General features: G+C 49.7%; 1 protein-coding gene across 11 annotated transcripts in view; it reads left to right on the forward strand.

Moving 5' to 3' along the window:
- Positions 1–19,592, forward strand: part of CACNA1C (calcium voltage-gated channel subunit alpha1 C) — a 470,141-nt gene that overhangs the window by 444,132 nt on the left and 6,417 nt on the right. For 6 of the 11 annotated variants that reach the window (XM_075602396.1, XM_075602404.1, XM_075602397.1 and 3 more), the window contains 12 exons: positions 2,619–2,684; positions 3,852–3,943; positions 6,280–6,445; positions 7,698–7,825; positions 8,436–8,532; positions 9,825–9,927; positions 12,070–12,171; positions 13,072–13,199; positions 13,774–13,908; positions 16,082–16,419; positions 16,591–16,617; positions 18,072–18,194. In XM_075602396.1, coding sequence (XP_075458511.1) covers positions 2,619–2,684; positions 3,852–3,943; positions 6,280–6,445; positions 7,698–7,825; positions 8,436–8,532; positions 9,825–9,927; positions 12,070–12,171; positions 13,072–13,199; positions 13,774–13,908; positions 16,082–16,419; positions 16,591–16,617; positions 18,072–18,194 — 1,505 coding nt within the window. The remainder of the gene's footprint in view (positions 1–2,618; positions 2,685–3,851; positions 3,944–6,279; positions 6,446–7,697; positions 7,826–8,435; positions 8,533–9,824; positions 9,928–12,069; positions 12,172–13,071; positions 13,200–13,773; positions 13,909–16,081; positions 16,420–16,590; positions 16,618–18,071; positions 18,195–19,592) is intronic. The other 5 variants (XM_075602406.1, XM_075602400.1, XM_075602402.1 and 2 more) reach the window with 1 other exon arrangement.

Here is a 19,592-nt window from a genome sequence, read left to right on the forward strand (position 1 = left end):
CATTTATACAGCATCTCAATTCCTGAGCCTTTCACAGTCCAGGACCTGATGCTAGTGTAATGTGCTACACATATCTGTTGCTTTGTTAGAGTGTCAGCTCTATGGGCGGGATGTGTGCACAGCCTCCTAGAGGAGGGGTGGAGTTATATACAATAAAGGAATGCAAAAATGTTTACATGGTTTATTATGAATGAAAAAATGAGAGAGCAGGCGCTCTGCTATTCCAACTGATGCTTTGTCAAACTAAGGAGTTTTGATGAGGACAGAGCTTTGCTCAACTCCAGTCCTCAAGCCCCCCTCCTTCCTCAACAGGTCACGTTTTCAGGATATCCCATCTTCAGCACAGGTGGCTCAATTAGTACCTGCTTCAGCAGAGGGTGGCTCAACCAGAGGCTCAGTCTTTGACTTTATATATTATAATCTCTCTCTCTCTCTCTCTCTTTTTCTCTCTCCCCTTCTGTCTTTCTCTCTGCCACTCGATGTCTCTCTCTGGCTGAGATATCCTGAAAACCTGCCCTGTTGTGGGGGAGGGGGGGGGGGGAGGGAGGCTGGAGTTGAGCACCCCCGGGCTCATTCATTCTCTCAAGTTTAGAAAGCACACGGGGCAGTGAAAATAGAGGTCGGGGCAGTGAGACCTTTGGGTATACTTGAGAGGAGGGTTTAGACAGGTGAGAAGAAGTATACTGGGTGCCTGTTTTATATACTGTACGTATACTAATTGCATCTAGACTTCTTTTCATTCAGTCCGCACTCCTTTAGTATAAAACCTTCCAGTAGTTTTTTACTTTCAGAAATATTGATGGAAAAACTACAAAAGAAAAACATCTGCAGATTCTCTTACAATGACTCATGGCCATATAATGAGGCAGAGGTATTATACGGAGTAAGGGATGTGGGCAGCATAACCAGCCCAAGTGTTTCTTATCTGCTGTCAGTTTGTGTATACATATAAAGCTATGACTGTCATGTCCCCGGAGGAAAGGGATTCGTAATAAACGTTTGCCCTGGCACGGAGACCTCTCAACGGAGGTGGGGCAGGCGAGACTCCCCTGGGAGCCCCCCCCCCCCCCCTCCCCCCCCCCCGGGCTGCTGGCGTCAGAGTGATGCCAATGCTCTTGTGGAGTCTGGTTAAATGATGGGCATGTCAGACTCGGACTGACTTTCCTCCGCATGTAGAGCGACAGTGACCCCTACAGGGCACACTAGGGAACAGCAGGAGTAAGGAATACATCACTTTTTATCACTTTTTACATTGATACATATGGTAAAATAACAGAGGGGAAAGGAGCAGCGCAGTGATACCTTGTTTTAGACCAACAAATAGCTGATGTTACAAGCTATATTGTGCTAGCTAAGGGGACCTCAACCATAAATACCCTGAAAGATGGGGGAAAGGGGGGATGTGAGAGGGAAAGGTGCGGAGAGGGGGGTATGAGAGAAAGGAGGGAGGGGGGTATGAGAGAAAGGAGGGAGGGGGGGTATGAGAGAGGAGGGAGAGGGGGTATGAGAGAAAGGAGGGAGAGGGGGGTATGAGAGAGAAAGGAAGGAGAGGGGGTATGAGAGAGAAAGGAGGGAGAGGGGGTATGAGAGAGAAAGGGAGAGGGGGGTATGAGAGAGAAAGGAGGGAGAGGGGTATGAAAGAGAAAAGGGAGAGGGTTATGAGAGAGAAAGGGGGAGGGGAGTATGAGAGAAAGGAGGGGAGGAGAGAATATGAGAGGAAGGAGAGAGGGGGAAAGATAATTAGGTGGCGGGGGAATGAGGTAGGGTGGGGGGTTATGTAAGAAAAAGAATGGAAATGGTGAGATGGGAGAGAGACTCTCAGATCCCTTAAATTCTTCAATTAGATAGGATGGAAAAATCTTTCAAAGGAAGATCAACACCAGGACACCAGGACGGAGGTGGGGGCTCTAAAACTGCTACTCCCCCCTCCCACCCCCCAAACAAAGCATTCCTGTCATGCGTACCCTTGAACCCTTCCTGCCCCCGAGATCCCCACCGTGATGGGCAGGGCACCACATGGGGTTCTCAAAGGGTTAACGCTGTCAGATTGAATGGAGGAAAAGGGACTGATGCACACGGCACCAGTCTCGGAGCAAAAACTTCTGATACATTGACGGCGGTATTTGCGTTCAAAGCGTTAGTATGAATGCGAAACGCACGTCGGCTGGTGCTTCTACCTGACCCCTGGTCTTACCTGGGCTCGGGGATCTTTCCCACGGCACATGGAGGTCGGTGTATTAATGTACCTGTGTATTTCTATGCTGCTACAGATATACCTTGGAATTAATCAAGTGAGTTGTTTGGCGAACTGGTGCACCCATCCTCTTGTACTTTAATATTAGACACGTACCCGTTGTATAGCAGTGGTGGGCAACACCAGTCCTCAAGGGCCACCAACAGGTCAGGTTTTCAGGATATCCCTGCTTCAGCACCCGTGGTGTAGTCTTTGACTGAACCACTCATTGAGCCACCTGAAGCAGTGATAGGCTGGAAACCTGACATGTTGGTGGCCCTTGAGGACTTGAGTCGCCCAACCCCTGCTATAAAGTGACATATGTCTCCATGTCATTGTGTTGAGTGCTGACCGCGTGTCCTGTCTCTTGTCCCCCCCCCGGCAGGCTCTCCCCTACGTGGCTCTCCTTATTGTGATGCTCTTCTTTATCTACGCTGTCATCGGCATGCAGGTGAGGACGCGGTCACAGGCGCCACCTAGTAACTCGGGGCTGGAGGAACTATAGTCATACACAGGTTATACAGCACTGAGTTACATTGCCATATCAGCATATTATATACACTACATTTAATTATATTGCAACTTTTACATTGTGTTATTTATTCTGTTGTCCTTTTTGGATTATTGCTGGCACACACTCTTTTCTCTGACGAGGGACAATGATAATACAACAAATCCAGCCATGCTAAAAGCAAAGACGTGGCTGCTTTTGTTTGATAATTATTGCAAATTGCATTTATTCAGTGCCTCTGAATGGGTGTTTGTCAACAAAGTGTTTTCTTCACACTTATCCCAACCTGTCGTTATCAGAGAGCCAAAGATAAGGGGAGGGAGAGAGGGGGCTCTGCCTGGTCAAACTCTTGTTAAACACACACTGACAGCAAATAAAATGGAGCAGCCAAAGGAAATCAACCCCCCTCCCACGTCTCAGCTCACCATGCCATTAGTACACTTTGTTCTAGGAGGGACTGACCCCTTAAACATGTCACTGCCATTAGTACACTTTGTCCTAGGAGGGACTGACCCCTTAAACATGTCACTGCCATTAGTACACTTTGTCCTAGGAGGGACTGACCCCTTAAACATGTCACTGCCATTATTAGTACACTTTGCCCCTAGGAGGGATTGACCCCTTAAACATGTCTCTGCCATTATTACACTTTGTTCCTAGGGGGGACTGACCCTTTAAACTTGTTACTGCCATTATTACACGTTGCTCCTAGGAGGGATTGACCCCTTAAACATGTCTCTGCCATTATTACACTTTGTTCCTAGGGGGGACTGACCCCTTAAACTTGTTACTGCCATTAGTACACTTTGTCCCTAGGGGGGACTGACCCCTTAAACATGTCTCTGCCATTAGTACACTTTGCTCCTAGGAGGGACTGACCCCTTAAACATGTCTCTGCCATTAGTACACTTTGCTCCTAGGAGGGACTGACCCCTTAAACATGTCACTGCTATTAGTACACTTTGCTCCTAGGGGGGACTGACCCCTTAAACATGTCACTGCCATTAGTACACTTTGCTCCTAGGGGGGACTGACCCCTTAAACTTGTTACTGCCATTAGTACGGTTTGGGCCTAAGAGGGGCTGACCCCTTTCTCCGCCTCTGCAGGTATTTGGAAAGATCGCCCTGAACGACCTCACCGAAATAAACCGAAACAATAACTTTCAGACGTTCCCTCAGGCCGTCCTGCTGCTCTTCCGGTGAGTTCCGGGGCGTGTTTAACCCTTAGCTGCCGGAGCAATGCCCTGCCAACGACTGGCAACGTATGACATCTAGACTCGGAAGATGCGCAAAAAAAACAACTGCGCACGATGTAGAAGCCGCTGGCGCTGAGAGTGTGGGGGATGCACGAGCACTGCGGTGATTACAACACCACGGGGCTCTGTGCCGAGTTGTAACTCATTCTCTAGAAAATTCACAGCAGCGGCCATATTTAAGAGGCCCTGCAACACTGATTCGGTTACTTTGTTTAATCCAGGTGTGGACAACTCCAGTTTGCAAGGGCCGCCAACCGGCCAGGTATTAGGGATACCCCTGCTTCAGCACAGAGCCAATTAGTGTCTGAGCCACCTGTGCTGAAGCAGTGATATCCTGAAACCCTGACCTGTTGCTGGCCCCTGAGGACTGGAGTGGCCCACCCCTAGTTTAATCCATTTCCTGATGCTGAATTCTCTCTACGTACAAAGCAGCAGAACAAGACCTGGTTATTCTCGGGGGGGGAAGGGGGGGGGGAAGGGGGTCGGCGAAATGATCTTCATTCTTAGCACATTGGGAACTTTGTGAATAATTGTTTCAATGTTTGCTGTCTCTGAGGGATTTAGTCACTGAAGTCTAATAGCGATGGTTAATTATTAATGGCTGTTTACTTGAATGGGGAATACTAATCAGTTCCTTTCTGTAGCGAATTGAGACATATTCCCTCTCAGTCACTTCCACTAATGCTCTCCCTTTCTCCTTCCTAATCTCCTCCATCTATTTTGTGTCCCTTTCTTTTTGTCCATTGCTTCCTCTCTTTCTATCTGCACTTCCTCACTATTTACCTCTCTCTATCTACATTTCACTCTCCCTACCCTCACGATACCATCTCTCTCCCCACTCTCTCACTATTCCTTTTTTCACCCGCACTATCCCCCTATCCTCCCTACTTCACTTCCTCTTTGTTTTTATACCTTTCTCTTTTTTTACTATCTACATATATTTCTTCATCCAACTCTCTCCCCTGGCTCCTTCTATCTCTCACTCCCTCTATCTCTCACTCCCGTCCCTCCTCCCCTATCTCTCACCCCTACTGTCCCTCTCTCCTCTCCCTCCTACTCTATCTCTCTGTCTCCCTATCTCTCTCTCACTTCCATCCTCCTCTATCTCTTTCTGTCTCCCTATCCCCCTCTCCCCTCCCTCCTCCTCTCTCTCACTCTCCCCTCCCTCCTCCTCCTCTATCTCTGTCTCCCTATCCCTCTATCCCCTCCCTCCTCTCTCTCTGTCTCCCTATCCCTCTCTCCCCTCCCTCCTCCTTTCTCCCCTCCCTCCTCCTTTCTCCCCTCCCTCCTCCTCTATCTCCCTATCTCTCTCCCCTCCCTCCTCCTCTATCCACCTCTCCCCTCCCTCCTCCTCTATCCCCCTCTCCCCTCCCCCCTCCTCTATCCCCCTCTCCCCTCCCTCCACCTCTATCTCTCTCTGTCTCCCTATCCCTCTCTCCCCTCCCTCCTCCTTTATCCCTCTCTCCCCTCCCTCCTTCTCTATCCCCCTCTCCCCTCCCACCTCCTTTATCTCTCTGTCTCCCTATCCCTCTCTCCCCTCCCTCCTCCTCTATCTCTCTGTCTCCCTATCCCTCTCTCCCTTCCATCCTCCTCTATCTCTCTGTCTCCCTATTCATCTCTCCCCTCCCTCCTCCTCTATCTCTCTGTCTCCCTATCCCTCTCTCCCCTCCCTCCTCCTCTATCCCTCCCACTCTCCCTATCCCTCTCCCCACCCTCCTCCTCTATCTCTCTCTCTGTCTCCCTATCCCCTCCATCCTCCTCTATCTCTCTCTGTCTCCTATACCTCTCTTCCCTCCATCCTCATCTATCTCTCACTCACCCTCCCTCCTCCTCTATCTCTTACTTCCTGTATCCCTAACTCCCCTCCATCCTCCTCCTCAATCTATCCCCTCCTCTCTCTCTCTCTCCTTATTTCTCTCTCCCTCTCTCTCTCCCTACTCTTCTATCTCTCACTCCTCTCTCTTTTTTCCGCTCTCTCCCTCCTCTTTCTCTCTCTCCTCTCTCTCCCTATCGCTACCCCTATCCCTCCTCCTCCTCCTCTCCCTCCTTGTCTCTCTCCCTATCCCTTTATTTCTCCCTCTCTCTCTTTCTCCCTCCTCTCTCTCTCTCCATCTCCCTCCTCTCTCGCTCTCTTTCTCCTCCTCTATCCCTCCCCCCCCCCCTCCTCCTCTCTCTTCTTGTCTCTCTCTCTATCCTCTCTCTCCCTCTCTCACTTTCTATGTCTCTCTCTCTCTTCTCCCTCCTTCTCTCTCCCTCCCTCCCTCCTCTCTCCCTCCCAGTTGTGCCACAGGTGAAGCGTGGCAGGAGATTATGCTCGCCTGCCTCCCCAACAAGACATGTGACCCTGAGTCTGAGACACATCACACCCCTGAGGGCGAGAACTCTTGTGGCAGCAGCTTTGCTGTGTTCTACTTCATCAGCTTCTACATGCTCTGCGCCTTCCTGGTGAGACGGTCTGCGGGCGCACTGGGGTCACCCTGAGGTGGGAGCAGGTGGCATAGCTGTCCTGACTGCAAGGGGTTAAACATTCATTTGGTGTTTCCCCCCCCCCCCCCAATGCTTCTTCCAAAATATCACAGGGTCACTCCTCCCACAGCGTGGGACCTATCACAGGGTCACTCCTCCCACAGCGTGGGACATATCACAGGGTCACTCCTCCCACATCGTGGGACATATCACAGGGTCACTCCTCCCACAGCGTGGGACATATCACAGGGTCACTCCTCCCACAGCGTGGGACATATCACAGGGTCACTCCTCCCCCAGCGTGGGACATATCACAGGGTCACTCCTCCCCCAGCGTGGGACATATCACAGGGTCACTCCTCCCACAGCGTGGGACATATCACAGGGTCACTCCTCCCCCAGCGTGGGACATATCACAGGGTCACTCCTCCCCCAGCGTGGGACATATCACAGGGTCACTCCTCCCACAGCGTGGGACATATCACAGGGTCACTCCTCCCACAGCGTGGGACATATCACAGGGTCACTCCTCCCCCAGCGTGGGACATATCACAGGGTCACTCCTCCCACAGCGTGGGACATATCACAGGGTCACTCCTCCCCCAGCGTGGGACATATCACAGGGTCACTCCTCCCACAGCGTGGGACATATCACAGGGTCACTCCTCCCACAGCGTGGGACATATCACAGGGTCACTCCTCCCCCAGCGTGGGACATATCACAGGGTCACTCCTCCCCCAGCGTGGGACATATCACAGGGTCACTCCTCCCCCAGCGTGGGACATATCACTGGGTAAACTCCAAATCCTGATGGATGAATAACAGTGTGAGGAATGAATAATCACCTATTACATTGCTACATTGTTACTGCTTCTAAGCGGACGAGCTGAAGACAACTAAAATGGATCCAGTTTATGAAAACACCTACAATTATATATATATATATATATATATATATATATATATACACACACACAGCACTCCTAAGCAGAGGTAATAGCGGGGTGCCCAGGTGGTGTAATGTAGAGGTTAGGATCAGGAAGCAGCTCGTCTCCACGTGTTAGGTAATATAAAGCATCTCTTTTTTTCTTTAAGATCTGCCTTTTAGTCCCTAATGGGACCTTTATCATAGCCGTGTGTATATATTATGTGTGTATTTGTGTGTGTGTGTGTGTGTGTGTGTGTGTTTTGGGGTCTCACACTCATTCTGCCCCTTGTTCCTCTTCACAGATCATCAATCTGTTTGTCGCGGTCATTATGGATAACTTTGACTATCTGACGCGGGATTGGTCCATATTGGGCCCTCATCACCTGGATGAATTCAAACGGATTTGGGCAGAGTACGATCCAGAGGCAAAGTAAGGAACAGAGCCTGGAACATAGGGTGACCCGGCGTCAGAGGGAGATAAGGGAGATAAGGGACCTGTGCTGGGGCTCACTAAGCGCCGACGCAGAATATCGCACCCCGCCTGGCATTATCTGCCATGGACTTACATGTCTTTTGGCGCGGCGGCCGAGCGATGGCCACGTCACACCGGCGGCCGCGCGCCCCCTCCCCCCCTGTCGCAAGTGATCGGAAGTCCTCAGATCGCTCAGGTGATGGGATCCATCGCGCGCGCGGTCACTGGGGCTGTAGGCTTAGGCCTCGTCCAGGGTGGCGCCGAGCGGGCGCTCCCGCTTGCGCTGGCCGCAATCAAACACATTCCTGCAATGTGTGTGGCCAGTGTGAGTGAGCGCTGCGAATGCACGGCGCTTAGCTGCTTGCCAAAGCGAGCAAATTTGATTGTGCCGCTCGCTGGCACGCCACGTGAGCGCTCCGTGATATCCCCCCAAACCACCCCCCCCCCCCCGCGCGCAACTAGCTGGCCAGGAAAATCACGGCCAAGCAGAACGCGTGACATCACCGCGCCAGCGCACTCCCTCCCTGCCTGGCCGCAGCCTTACAGTTACATCTCTCGCTCTCCGCAGGGGTCGTATCAAACACCTGGACGTGGTGACTCTGCTAAGGCGGATTCAGCCCCCACTGGGGTTTGGGAAGCTGTGCCCGCATCGGGTGGCGTGTAAGGTAAAGGCGCCGCGCCTCCCCTCCCCCTCCTTCCTTCACACGCAAAGTACCATGCGAAATCCATGCATTGTTTTATATACCAATGATACTATGTTCCAATATTGATGCCCGAGGAAGACCCAGTGGGGTTGTATTTCATGAGTTAGCATGTTACAGAGACATTGCCACATTATATCATGTGCCTCATTCAACTACCTTTGTATAGACCAGGGGTAGCCAACTCCAGTCCTCAAGGGCCACCAACAGGTCAGGTTTTAAGGATATCCCGGCTTCAGCACAGGTGGCTCAATCAGTGGCTCAGTCAAAGACTTACCCTGTGCTGAAGCAGGGATATCCTGCAAACCTGACCTGGGTGACCCTTGAGGACTGAAGTTGGCCACCCCTATTCTAGAACAACTTCCCACATCACTCTCTGATAAGAGCGGAGTTCAGTAGCTGCACAATACCCTGATACAATGACACCAGTGGCTCCATATTTGATGTGGGCTATCCTGCTAAGCCTTTCATGTACTCACAGAGTACAGCATGCTGGCAGTTCCTGCATAACAGTAGTGACATCTAGTGGTTGCTTTGTAGATTACAGGTATACGCAAAAAAACTCTTATGTGGTTTGAAAAGCTCTGTACACTATCCTTTAATCTCATGCTGCTCTGCTAAAAGGTATCGCAACCTGCCACGAATCTAGAATGCCGTTGTAGCTGCATCACTCTGGTTTTAGTTCACGAGTGGAGATCACAGGGGCCCACGACATTTAGGGGCCACACTGCCTTCATTTGAGTTCTCCCTGCTGTTGCCTGCGCTGCCACTCCGAGTTCTGCTGCACCACTTCTCAGAGATTGGCGGCTGTCAATCACCACTGAGCAACTAAATATCCATGGATAGCCGGCGGCGTTAAGGGGGCAGGAGGAGGGTGGAAGCAACAACCCCCCCCCCCCCCAAGCGTTTCCCTGGTGTATCCTGTTTTACTTGTAATTTTAAGAACAATACACGCTGGGTTAATCCTGAAATGTGAATGCTGCAAACCTGCCTCCGTTACCTGCTTCATATCCGTAATTATATAGCAAGACTGCGGGCTACAGATTCAGTGTATATGCAATGTATTCCCCAATAAACTGCTGTTATTGTTGTTACTAACAGATGCTGCCCTATTGAATGCTGGGTAGAAGCATTTAGAATTGCTGCTGTCTTCATATTAACCTCTTTGGTTCCTGCACAGAGCAGTTGGGTAGATTTGAAATGTCTTATGAGTGTAGCTATATATCCACAGTCTGTCTCTCCCTCTCTCCGCTCAGCGTCTGGTCGCTATGAACATGCCGCTGAACAGTGACGGGACGGTCATGTTTAACGCCACCCTCTTTGCGCTGGTTAGGACGTCCCTGTGCATCAAAACGGATGGTAACTCCCCTCTCTTCCATCTCAGAACCCCTCCCCGTACTCCTGTGCCTGCGTCTTTCTGTTACAGCGTGTGTGGCTGTCAATCCCATTATCTCCCATTCTGTTACCATATCTGTATGTACATGTGTCTGTCAGTCCATCTGTCTGGCTGATAGCTATATGTATATTTGTCTCTTTGAAACTGTGTGTGTCTGTCAGTCCACCCATATGATGGTTACCGTGTGTCTATCTCTGGTTCTCTGCTATGTGCCACCCCAGTGTAACATTATCCATTGATATTTCATAAGGGACAAATACATTCCTTCCTGACTACAATATTAGCAATCAGATTTCTCCCTGGATCATCATCCGTCCCATATTTTCTTATTAGGTATATCCCTGTATACCTTTCCTTTCTAAGGAGATGTCCAACCTTTAAAAAAATAAAAAATAAATAACTATTGTATCTGCCATCACAGTCTCCCACATTGTAACTGCCCTTACTGTAAAGAATCCTTTCCTTTGTTGCTGTTTCTTTCCTCCAACCTTAAGGGATGGCCCGAGTCCTTTGTACTGCCCTTGGGATGAATACTCCTCGTATTGTCGAATATATTTGTATATAGTTATCATATCCCCTCTTAGACGCCTCTTTTATAATGTAAATAAATCTAATTTAGCTAGCCTCTCCTCAGAAGTCAGATTTCCCATCCTCTTTATTCATTTGGGGGCTTATTTTCTAGTTCCATAATGTCTTTTTTTTATTTTGATAGTTTAACGGTCTTTTATTGGTCGGAGATACTGGTGGCATGATGTGTGGGTGGAGGATAGGAGGGGATGGGGTGACCCCTCTCTCTACCAGATGAACAGAGGCTTTCCATCCTCTTTGGCCAGGTTGACCAGACAGTTGTGGAGGACACCCATATCCTTCAGCACGAAGGTTGGCATGACCTCGGCCACCATCTTCCACATGACCTCAGGGTCACTGTATGACACTATTTCGCTGGTTCCGGGGAGGGGCCGGTCCTTCTTAATGCGGCCGTAGGTGTTGAGCAGCTTCTTTGAGATGATGGGATGCACACAGGGGTTATAGCCATACTTATTCAGCCGGTTCATCATGTCCATGAAGCGTTGGTTCATCTCAGTTCTCTGAGACTCATCCACCTTATTGGTTATCAGGCAGGAGGTCTCCTGCAAGATGTTCTCCTGAGCATTCGATACACTGCACCCGTGCAGTTGGCTCTGCTCCAGGAAAATAGACGCGAGGATCCTTCGCTCAAGCTGAAAGCAAATTTCGCCTACAATTTGTTGGCAATGTTCGAGCTGTGTGGGGTCTCGGCATGGGGGGACATTGGCTTCATCTTTTTTATCCTTGACCTTGGATTCCTTCTGCTCCTTCCCGGAGGGTGATAGGCTGCGCTCGGTGCTTTCCCTCAGAGTGCAGCGTAACTGTGCGTTCTCGTGCAACAGCTTAACCATTTTACGCAGGTCTCCATATTCCGTCAGCAGCATGACATTTTCATTTCTCAGCGCCTCTAGGTCGTGGCTCTGTAACAGCTCCATACTTGTTACTCCTTGTACAGCCTGAGGGTTTCCGCAAACTGCCACCACCAGGGCTCATACCTATCCAGCCTCTGTGATGTCATCTGCTGACATCAGCTCAGCACATCCTCTCTCCCCGGTACTAAGCCTAAGCCCCGCCCCCGGCATGCTCTGACCTCTCCGGAAGAAAAAAAAACACACGGCTGCCGGGGGCTGGGAGGGGAGAGGGAGGAGGCTGAGAGGGAGGGGGCTGAGAGGGAGGGGGCTCCATAATGTCTTTTTTATGTAGTGGTGCCCAAACGGTACTTCCTGTTCAGTGTGATCTTACTAATACTTTATACTTCCCTTCCATACACTCCCTGTTTAATATAAGATAAGATCTTATTCATTTTAAGGTTGTTTCTGTTTCTATCTCCTCTGTATATATGTCCCTCCTATCCATAACTATCTCTGTCTCTATTTCTTTATGTGTATCTACCTGCCACTCTTGCTTTCTCGATCCCTTCCTACTTGTCTCTCTCTCTCTGTTTTATCTCCCTCCCTCTTTCTCTCTCCCCCCTCCCCTTTCGTACTCCCCTGTCTTCCTCTGTGTGTTTCCTAACCCTCTCTCCCCCCCTCCTGTAGGTAACCTGGAACAGGCCAACGAGGAGCTGAGAGCCATCATCAAGAAGATCTGGAAGAGGACCAGCATGAAGCTTCTGGACCAGGTGGTTCCTCCTGCTGGGGGTGAGTGTCCTGTGCTGGCAGGGGCAAGGTGGTAGTGCTAAGGGAGCTGCATGTGGGCACAGCATCCCTCAGAAGCAAGAACGGTGTTTTCGGGTGACATAGGCGTATCTCCCGGTCCATATGATGCTTAAATGGCCATATGATGCATAGAGGGGCCAAAACAAATATCCAACTGAGTCATGTAATTTGCATCCTTACAAAGATTCAATCAGCATTAAAGTAACACTTTCAACGAGTTTGTTGATATATTCTCTGGACCTTCTTAATTGCAGTGTGATCTGGTAATTATTGTCTGTTCGGAGTTGCCATACAGTATGCAGATGATGTAAGGAGCGCACAATCCAGTAGGCGCAAAGGGAGGACCCAGGTAACAAAAAGTATAAATTTATTGAGTCATCAAGATTTTAATGTCTTGATGACTCAATAAATGTATACTTTTTGTTACCTGGGACCTCCCTTTGCTCCTACTGGATCGAGCGGTCCTTACATCATCTGCATACTGTATGCTTCACTTTGGAAGCAGCATATCCATCCAGCCACAGCAGGAATTGTGAGTAATTATATTGTTGCTACAGGGATACCCCCCAATGAGATTGATGGTGGGGGGCTTTCTTTTGCTTCCCACTATCCGTCTTCAGGGGGTGTTTACCCACAATTGTTGGCTATATTACTTACACATTTTATTAGTTCTGATGTTATTTTCCTTGGATGTTGGTCTTTGGTGTTATTGAACTTTTACCTGGCATTTGAGCGCTCCTGAACCTTCTATGTAGCCATGCAGATGGAGGCTGCTGCTTCTCAGACAGCAGGAAGATGGTCCTTCTGGACCACGTGGCTTTGATCCGCCCATAACTCCTGCTCCGGCTGCTCCTATATAATATGCTGTCACTTCGCTCCTAGATGATGAGGTCACCGTTGGAAAGTTCTACGCGACCTTCCTGATCCAGGAGTATTTCCGAAAATTCAAGAAGCGCAAAGAGCAGGGACTGGTGGGGAAACCATCCCAACGCAACGCCCTCTCTCTCCAGGTACCCGCGGCCTCGTCTGACGCGCTCGGCGCTCTTAAAAGGGGCAGCCACACTTGGAGACATTAATATCCCCCTTTTCGAAATTGGCGTTACTTTTCATTTTAATCACAAACTTCACGTTATGTGGCGGGTTTGGGGTTTGAGCTTGCTGGGACGGTGGAGTGTGTTGCTAAGCAGAACAGGGGAATTAAAACTACAATATATGTTCTGCACCCCGTGAGATAGATGACCCCATATTTCTACCTTCCAGTGCAGGAAGACGCCTGAACACATAGTGACTTGAATGTGTCTTAGCACCAGAAGGTGTTTGTTTTCACCCTGCTTAGGGAATGTGGCCAGGTGACGTGTTTAGTAGGTTAGACCTAATAGTGCAATCCCTGCTGGGTGACAGGTAAGGAGTGTAGATGCCCCAAAATATGCTCGCACTGGGGCCAGCTGTTCCCTAGTTCTGCCTCTGCCCTAAAGGGCCATATTTACAAAGCCGGGTCGTATGGCGTAGCACTGCTTAATGAATATGGCCCTGAACCTGGGGCTGCACCGTCCTCCCGCACTTACCCGGTCCTTCCCTCTGCAGGCCGGGCTGCGCACTTTGCACGACATCGGGCCTGAGATTCGCCGCGCCATCTCCGGGGACCTGACAGCCGAGGAGGAGCTAGACAAAGCCATGAAGGAAGCCGTGTCTGCGGCGTCGGAGGATGACATCTTTAGGGTGCGTGGGGAGCCCTGCGGGTCCCACAGCACCAACTATAGGGGGGAGGGGGAGCCAGGAGCAGGTAATCCCGCGGCTCACTAGCAACCACAGGGGGCATTCACCTTTAACCCCTTTGATGCCAGAGGGGCAGGCAGAGCTGGAAGAACATTACATATGAGTTTAAGATTATAGGCACCACTGGAATAAAGCAAATGCGATGCAGCGATACAGGCTATAAACGCCATGATTATATTAACAAGACTAGAATAATGTGTCACATTGTATGTCTGCTGTGTCACATTGTCACCTCGCTGCTCTGTGTCACATTGTCACCTCGCTGCTCTGTGTCACATTGTCACCTCGCTGCTCTGTGTCACATTGTCACCTCGCTTCTTTGTCACATTGTCACCTCGCTGCTCTGTCACATTGTCACCTCGCTGCTCTGTGTCACATTGTCACCTCGCTTCTTTGTCACATTGTCACCTGGCTGCTCTGTGTCACCTCGCTGCTCTGTGTCACATTGTCACCTCACTGCTCTGTGTCACATTGTACCCTCGCTGCTCTGTGTCACATTGTACCCTCTCTGCTCTGTGTCACATTGTCACCTCGCTGCTCTGGGTCACATTGTACCCTCTCTGCTCTGTGTCACATTGTCACCTCGCTGCTCTGTGTCACATTGTCACCTCGCTGCTCCCTGTCACATTGTACCCTCGCTTCTTTGTCGCATTGTCACCTCGCTGCTCTGTGTCACCTCTCTGCTCTGTGTCACATTGTACCCACGTTGCTCTGTGTCACATTGTCACCTCTCTGTTCTGTGTCACATTGTCACCTCGCTGCTCTGTCACATTGTCACCTCGCTGCTCTGTGTCACATTGTCACCTTGCTGCTCTGTGTCACATTGTCACCTGGCTGCTCTGTGTCACATTGTCACCTCGCTGCTCTGTGTCACATTGTCACCTCGCTGCTCTGTGTCACATTGTCACCTCTCTGCTCTGTGTCACATTGTACCCTCGCTGCTCTGTGTCACGTTGTACCCTCGCTGCTCTGTGTCACATTGTCATCTCTCTGCTCTGTGTCACATTGTACCCTCGCTGCTCTGTGTCACATTGTCACCTCGCAGCTCTGTGTCACATTGTCACCTCGCAGCTCTGTGTCACATTGTCACCTTGCTGCTCTGTGTCACATTGTCACCTTGCTGCTCTGTATCACATTGTCACCTCGCTGCTCTGTGTCACATTGTCAACTCGCTGCTCTGTATCACATTGTCAACTCGCTGCTCTGTGTCACATTGTACCCACGCTGCTCTGTGTCACATTGTCATCTCTCTGCTCTGTGTCACATTGTCATCTCTCTGCTCTGTGTCACATTGTACCCTCGCTGCTCTGTGTCACATTGTCACCTCGCAGCTCTGTGTCACATTGTCACCTTGCTGCTCTGTGTCACATTGTCACCTTGCTGCTCTGTATCACATTGTCACCTCGCTGCTCTGTATCACATTGTCAACTCGCTGCTCTGTGTCACATTGTACCCACGCTGCTCTGTGTCACATTGTCACCTCGCTGCTCTGTGTCACGTTGTACCCTCGCTGCTCTGTGTCACATTGTACCCACGCTGCTCTGTCACATTGTCACCTCGCTGCTCTGTGTCACGTTGTCACCTCGCTGCTCTGTGTCACGTTGTACCCTCGCTGCTCTCTGTCACATTGTCACCTCGCTGCTCTGTGTCACATTGTCACCTCGCTGCTCTGTGTCACGTTGTACCCTCGCTGCTCTCTGTCACATTGTCACCTCGCTGCTCTGTGTCACATTGTCACCTCGCTGCTCTGTGTCACATTGTCACCTCGCTGCTCTGTGTCACGTTGTACCCTCGCTGCTCTCTGTCACATTGTCACCTCGCTGCTCTGTGTCACATTGTCACCTTGCTGCTCTGTGTCACATTGTCACCTTGCTGCTCTGTGTCACATTGTTACCTCGCTGCTCTGTGTCACATTGTCACCTTGCTGCTCTGTGTCACATTGTCACCTCGCTGCTCTGTTTCACATTGTCACCTCGCTGCTCTGTGTCACAGCGTCACCTCGCTGCTCTGTGTCACATTGTCACCTTGCTGCTCTGTGTCACATTGTCACCTCGCTGCTCTGTGTCACGTTGTACCCTCGCTGCTCTGTGTCTCACTCTGTATTCTGATTTCTCAGAGGGCCGGCGGGCTGTTTGGGAACCACGTCAGTTATTACCAGAGTGAGGTGCGGAGCGCATTCCCCCAAACCTTCACCACCCAACGGCCCCTGCACATCAACAAGACTTCTGGGGGGCCAGGGGACCCCGACTCCCCCTCCCACGAGAAGCTGGTGGATTCCACCTTCACCCCCAGCAGCTACTCCTCCTCCGGCTCCAACGCCAACATCAACAACGCCAACAACACGGCGCTGGTGCGTCTGCCCAGCCTACCCTCTTACCGGAGCACCGTCTGCACGGTGGAGGGGCAGAGTAACCCAGTGCGTGCCCACGGCTCCTGGAAAGTCAGCTCCAAGAGGTGAGGCAATGCCAGGCTGGTCATACAAAGCACACCGGGGTGACGTTTAATTAGTGCAACTATGTTGGTTCCTCCCATAATGCCCTTGGGTAGGGCAGTGGGAGGGCATCCATCTCTCCTCCCCTCCCCCTGGGTGATTCTCTATTTCTGTTTCTCTCCCTGCTGACCCAGGATGTGTCACTGCAAGGTTTGGGGACGGTAGGTGGCTCTCTCCTAGATCTATCACCTTGTATAGAGAGCGGTTTTATGGGGCAATAGGAGCTATAGAGAGCGGTTATATGGGGCAATAGGAGCTATAGAGAGCAGTTATATAAGGTAGTAAGAGGGGATTGATGAAGTAATATTGCTGAAATGAATATACTATTGATATTACTGAGATGGATTGGGGGGGGGGGCTCTGGAGAAGGATTGAAGGCGATGTTCTGTTTCCATTTTGTCTGTTCTGCAAACAACGACAAGATAAAGGGAGAGGTTATATGGAGCAGTAAAAGGAGTTATAGGGGCGGGTATATGGAGTAATAGGGAGCGGTTACATGGAGCAGTAAGAGGAGTAATAGTGAGCGGTTACATGGAGCAGTAAGAGGAGTAATAGGGAGCGGTTACATGGAGCAGTAAGAGGAGTAATAGGGAGCGGTTACATGGAGCAGTAAGAGGAGTAATAGGGAGCGGTTACATGGAGCAGTAAGAGGAGTAATAGGAAGCGGTTACATGGAGCAGTAAGAGGAGTAATAGGGAGCGGTTACATGGAGCAGTAAGAGGAGTAATAGGGAGCGGTTACATGGAGCAGTAAGAGGAGTAATAGGGAGCGGTTACATGGAGCAGTAAGAGGAGTAATAGGGAGCGGTTACATGGAGCAGTAAGAGGAGTAATAGGGAGCGGTTACATGGAGCAGTAAGAGGAGTAATAGGGAGCGTTTACATGGAGCAGTAAGAGGAGTAATAGGGAGCGGTTACATGGAGCAGTAAGTGGAGTAATAGGGAGCGGTTACATGGAGCAGTAAGAGGAGTAATAGGGAGCGGTTACATGGAGCAGTAAGAGGAGTAATAGGGAGCGGTTACATGGAGCAGTAAGAGGAGTAATAGGGAGCGGTTACATGGAGCAGTAAGAGGAGTAATAGGGAGCGGTTACATGGAGCAGTAAGAGGAGTAATAGGGAGCGGTTACATGGAGCAGTAAGAGGAGTAATAGGGAGCGGTTACATGGAGCAGTAAGAGGAGTAATAGGGAGCGGTTACATGGAGCAGTAAGAGGAGTAATAGGGAGCGGTTACATGGAGCAGTAAGAGGAGTAATAGGGAGCGGTTACATGGAGCAGTAAGAGGCGTTGGGTAGTAAGTTACTTGATGCACAGATGATAATGCAATGTATCCCGTCCTGCATCCTGAAACCCATATTTCTTCACATGTTGCTGGCCAGTAGAAGGGCCTGATCCGGGGGTAATCTCATCTGACAGAAACGTGCAACAAGTGGAATAAGGTTCCTTACATTTGATGCAGAGAGAAGAAGGGCCAGCGCTTCTAACTGCTGCTGAGCCTCTACTGCTCGTCAGAGCCCATTCTACTTTCCTGTGCTTAGGGGATTTGGCCCTGAATGTATTTTTCAAGGCCTCATACCTTACTTTTGTGCGCACCTGAGCTCCTGCCTTTCCTCCCCAGCTCGGTGTCCAGGGACAGCCGCCTGCCCATAATCTGCCGGGAGGAGGCGTCGCAGGACGAGACGTATGACCCCAGCGAGGACGTAGAATACAGCAGCGAGCCCAGCCTGCTCTGCTCTGACATGTGAGCGCAGGAGGCGGGGTTTAGAGGGGCAGTTTCACACACCTAAAATTCATTAGAGGTTTACCCGTGTCATCGGTTTCCTAAGAAAGATTCAATCGCCCCTAAATGTAAATAGGCAAGAGATTGGGGTAACCCAAAACACAGTGCATCAAAAACCTTGTGTGCAAAAAATCAAGGGATATATTCACATGTGGTAGAAACAGCACGTGAAATAATTAGTACGTACACCTATACTTATATATATAAGTCTTATTGCTTGAAGTGACTTGATTTTATGAAGCAATTCCCACGTGGCTTTGAAATAACATATGAAGGTATTGGTAAGTCCACATATATTTATAAATAATAGATCCCACAGACAAAGTGAGTCCTCTTAATAGAAATAAGGTACATTATTCAAGCTGAGGTTGAGGTCTACCCCTAAGGGAAACCCTGATGTAAACGTGGTCCTGGTTTTTCACAACCCAATGTAGAAATGAATTGAAAAATGAACACAGTCCAATATATAATGGGACAGTATCCATTGAAGGGGAGACTGTTGAGGTACTCACGGGAACACGATTAATGTGGGCTTGTATTAGCGCGCTCCTGCCGTGAAGACGATGTACAGCGGCATGAACGGAAATGCGGCGTGCAGCAATATGAAAAACCCAGGGCTGGAACTGGCAACGATTTGAATCAATGTAGTGGCACATCACTAAAACAGGGTGAAAAAAACACTTATGTGCGTTTCGCGTCTTGATAAAGCGTCAGCAAGGTGCGAAACGCGTACGAGTGTTTTTTTCACCCTGTTCCAGTGATGGGCCACTACATTTTTTTAAATCATTGCCAGTTCCAGCCCTGGGTTTTTCATATTGCTGCACACCGCATTTTCGTTCTTGCTCCTAAATGTAAATATATGACTTCATTTCCCCCAAAACATTAAAACAATGTCATTTTTTTGCCACTTGCTGTTAAAATAAGTTATCCGAGTTCCTAATTGTACTGCTATTGTATCTGTCTGTCTAACGATGATATCATAATTACTTCTACAAAAGAAAAAAAAAGCAGTAGAAGTATTTTTAATGAAATTATAACGTTGAATGTCTCCCTTGGAAACCTTTTATAATCTTAATACTTTTGATGATGAGGCTGTTTGTGCGCTCCTGGGGGTGGGGAGTACCATGGCTTTGCTTGTTTATAAAGTCATTACGATGCCATCTTTCTAAGGAAACCGATTACACCAATAAGGGAACATTTGGGATGGGACATCTGAGTGTCACCTCTGGTCCTAGTGAAGCTACAGAGAAGAGGCGAGTGGAGAAGATGTATTACAGATGATACAATGTATCACAATAATGCAATTATTATTCCATAATAATACAAACTAAAGCACGTCGGAATGATAAGCAAAGACGA

This window comes from Ascaphus truei, chromosome 5 (genome assembly GCF_040206685.1).
Source record: "Ascaphus truei isolate aAscTru1 chromosome 5, aAscTru1.hap1, whole genome shotgun sequence".
Classification (NCBI taxonomy): domain Eukaryota; kingdom Metazoa; phylum Chordata; class Amphibia; order Anura; family Ascaphidae; genus Ascaphus; species Ascaphus truei.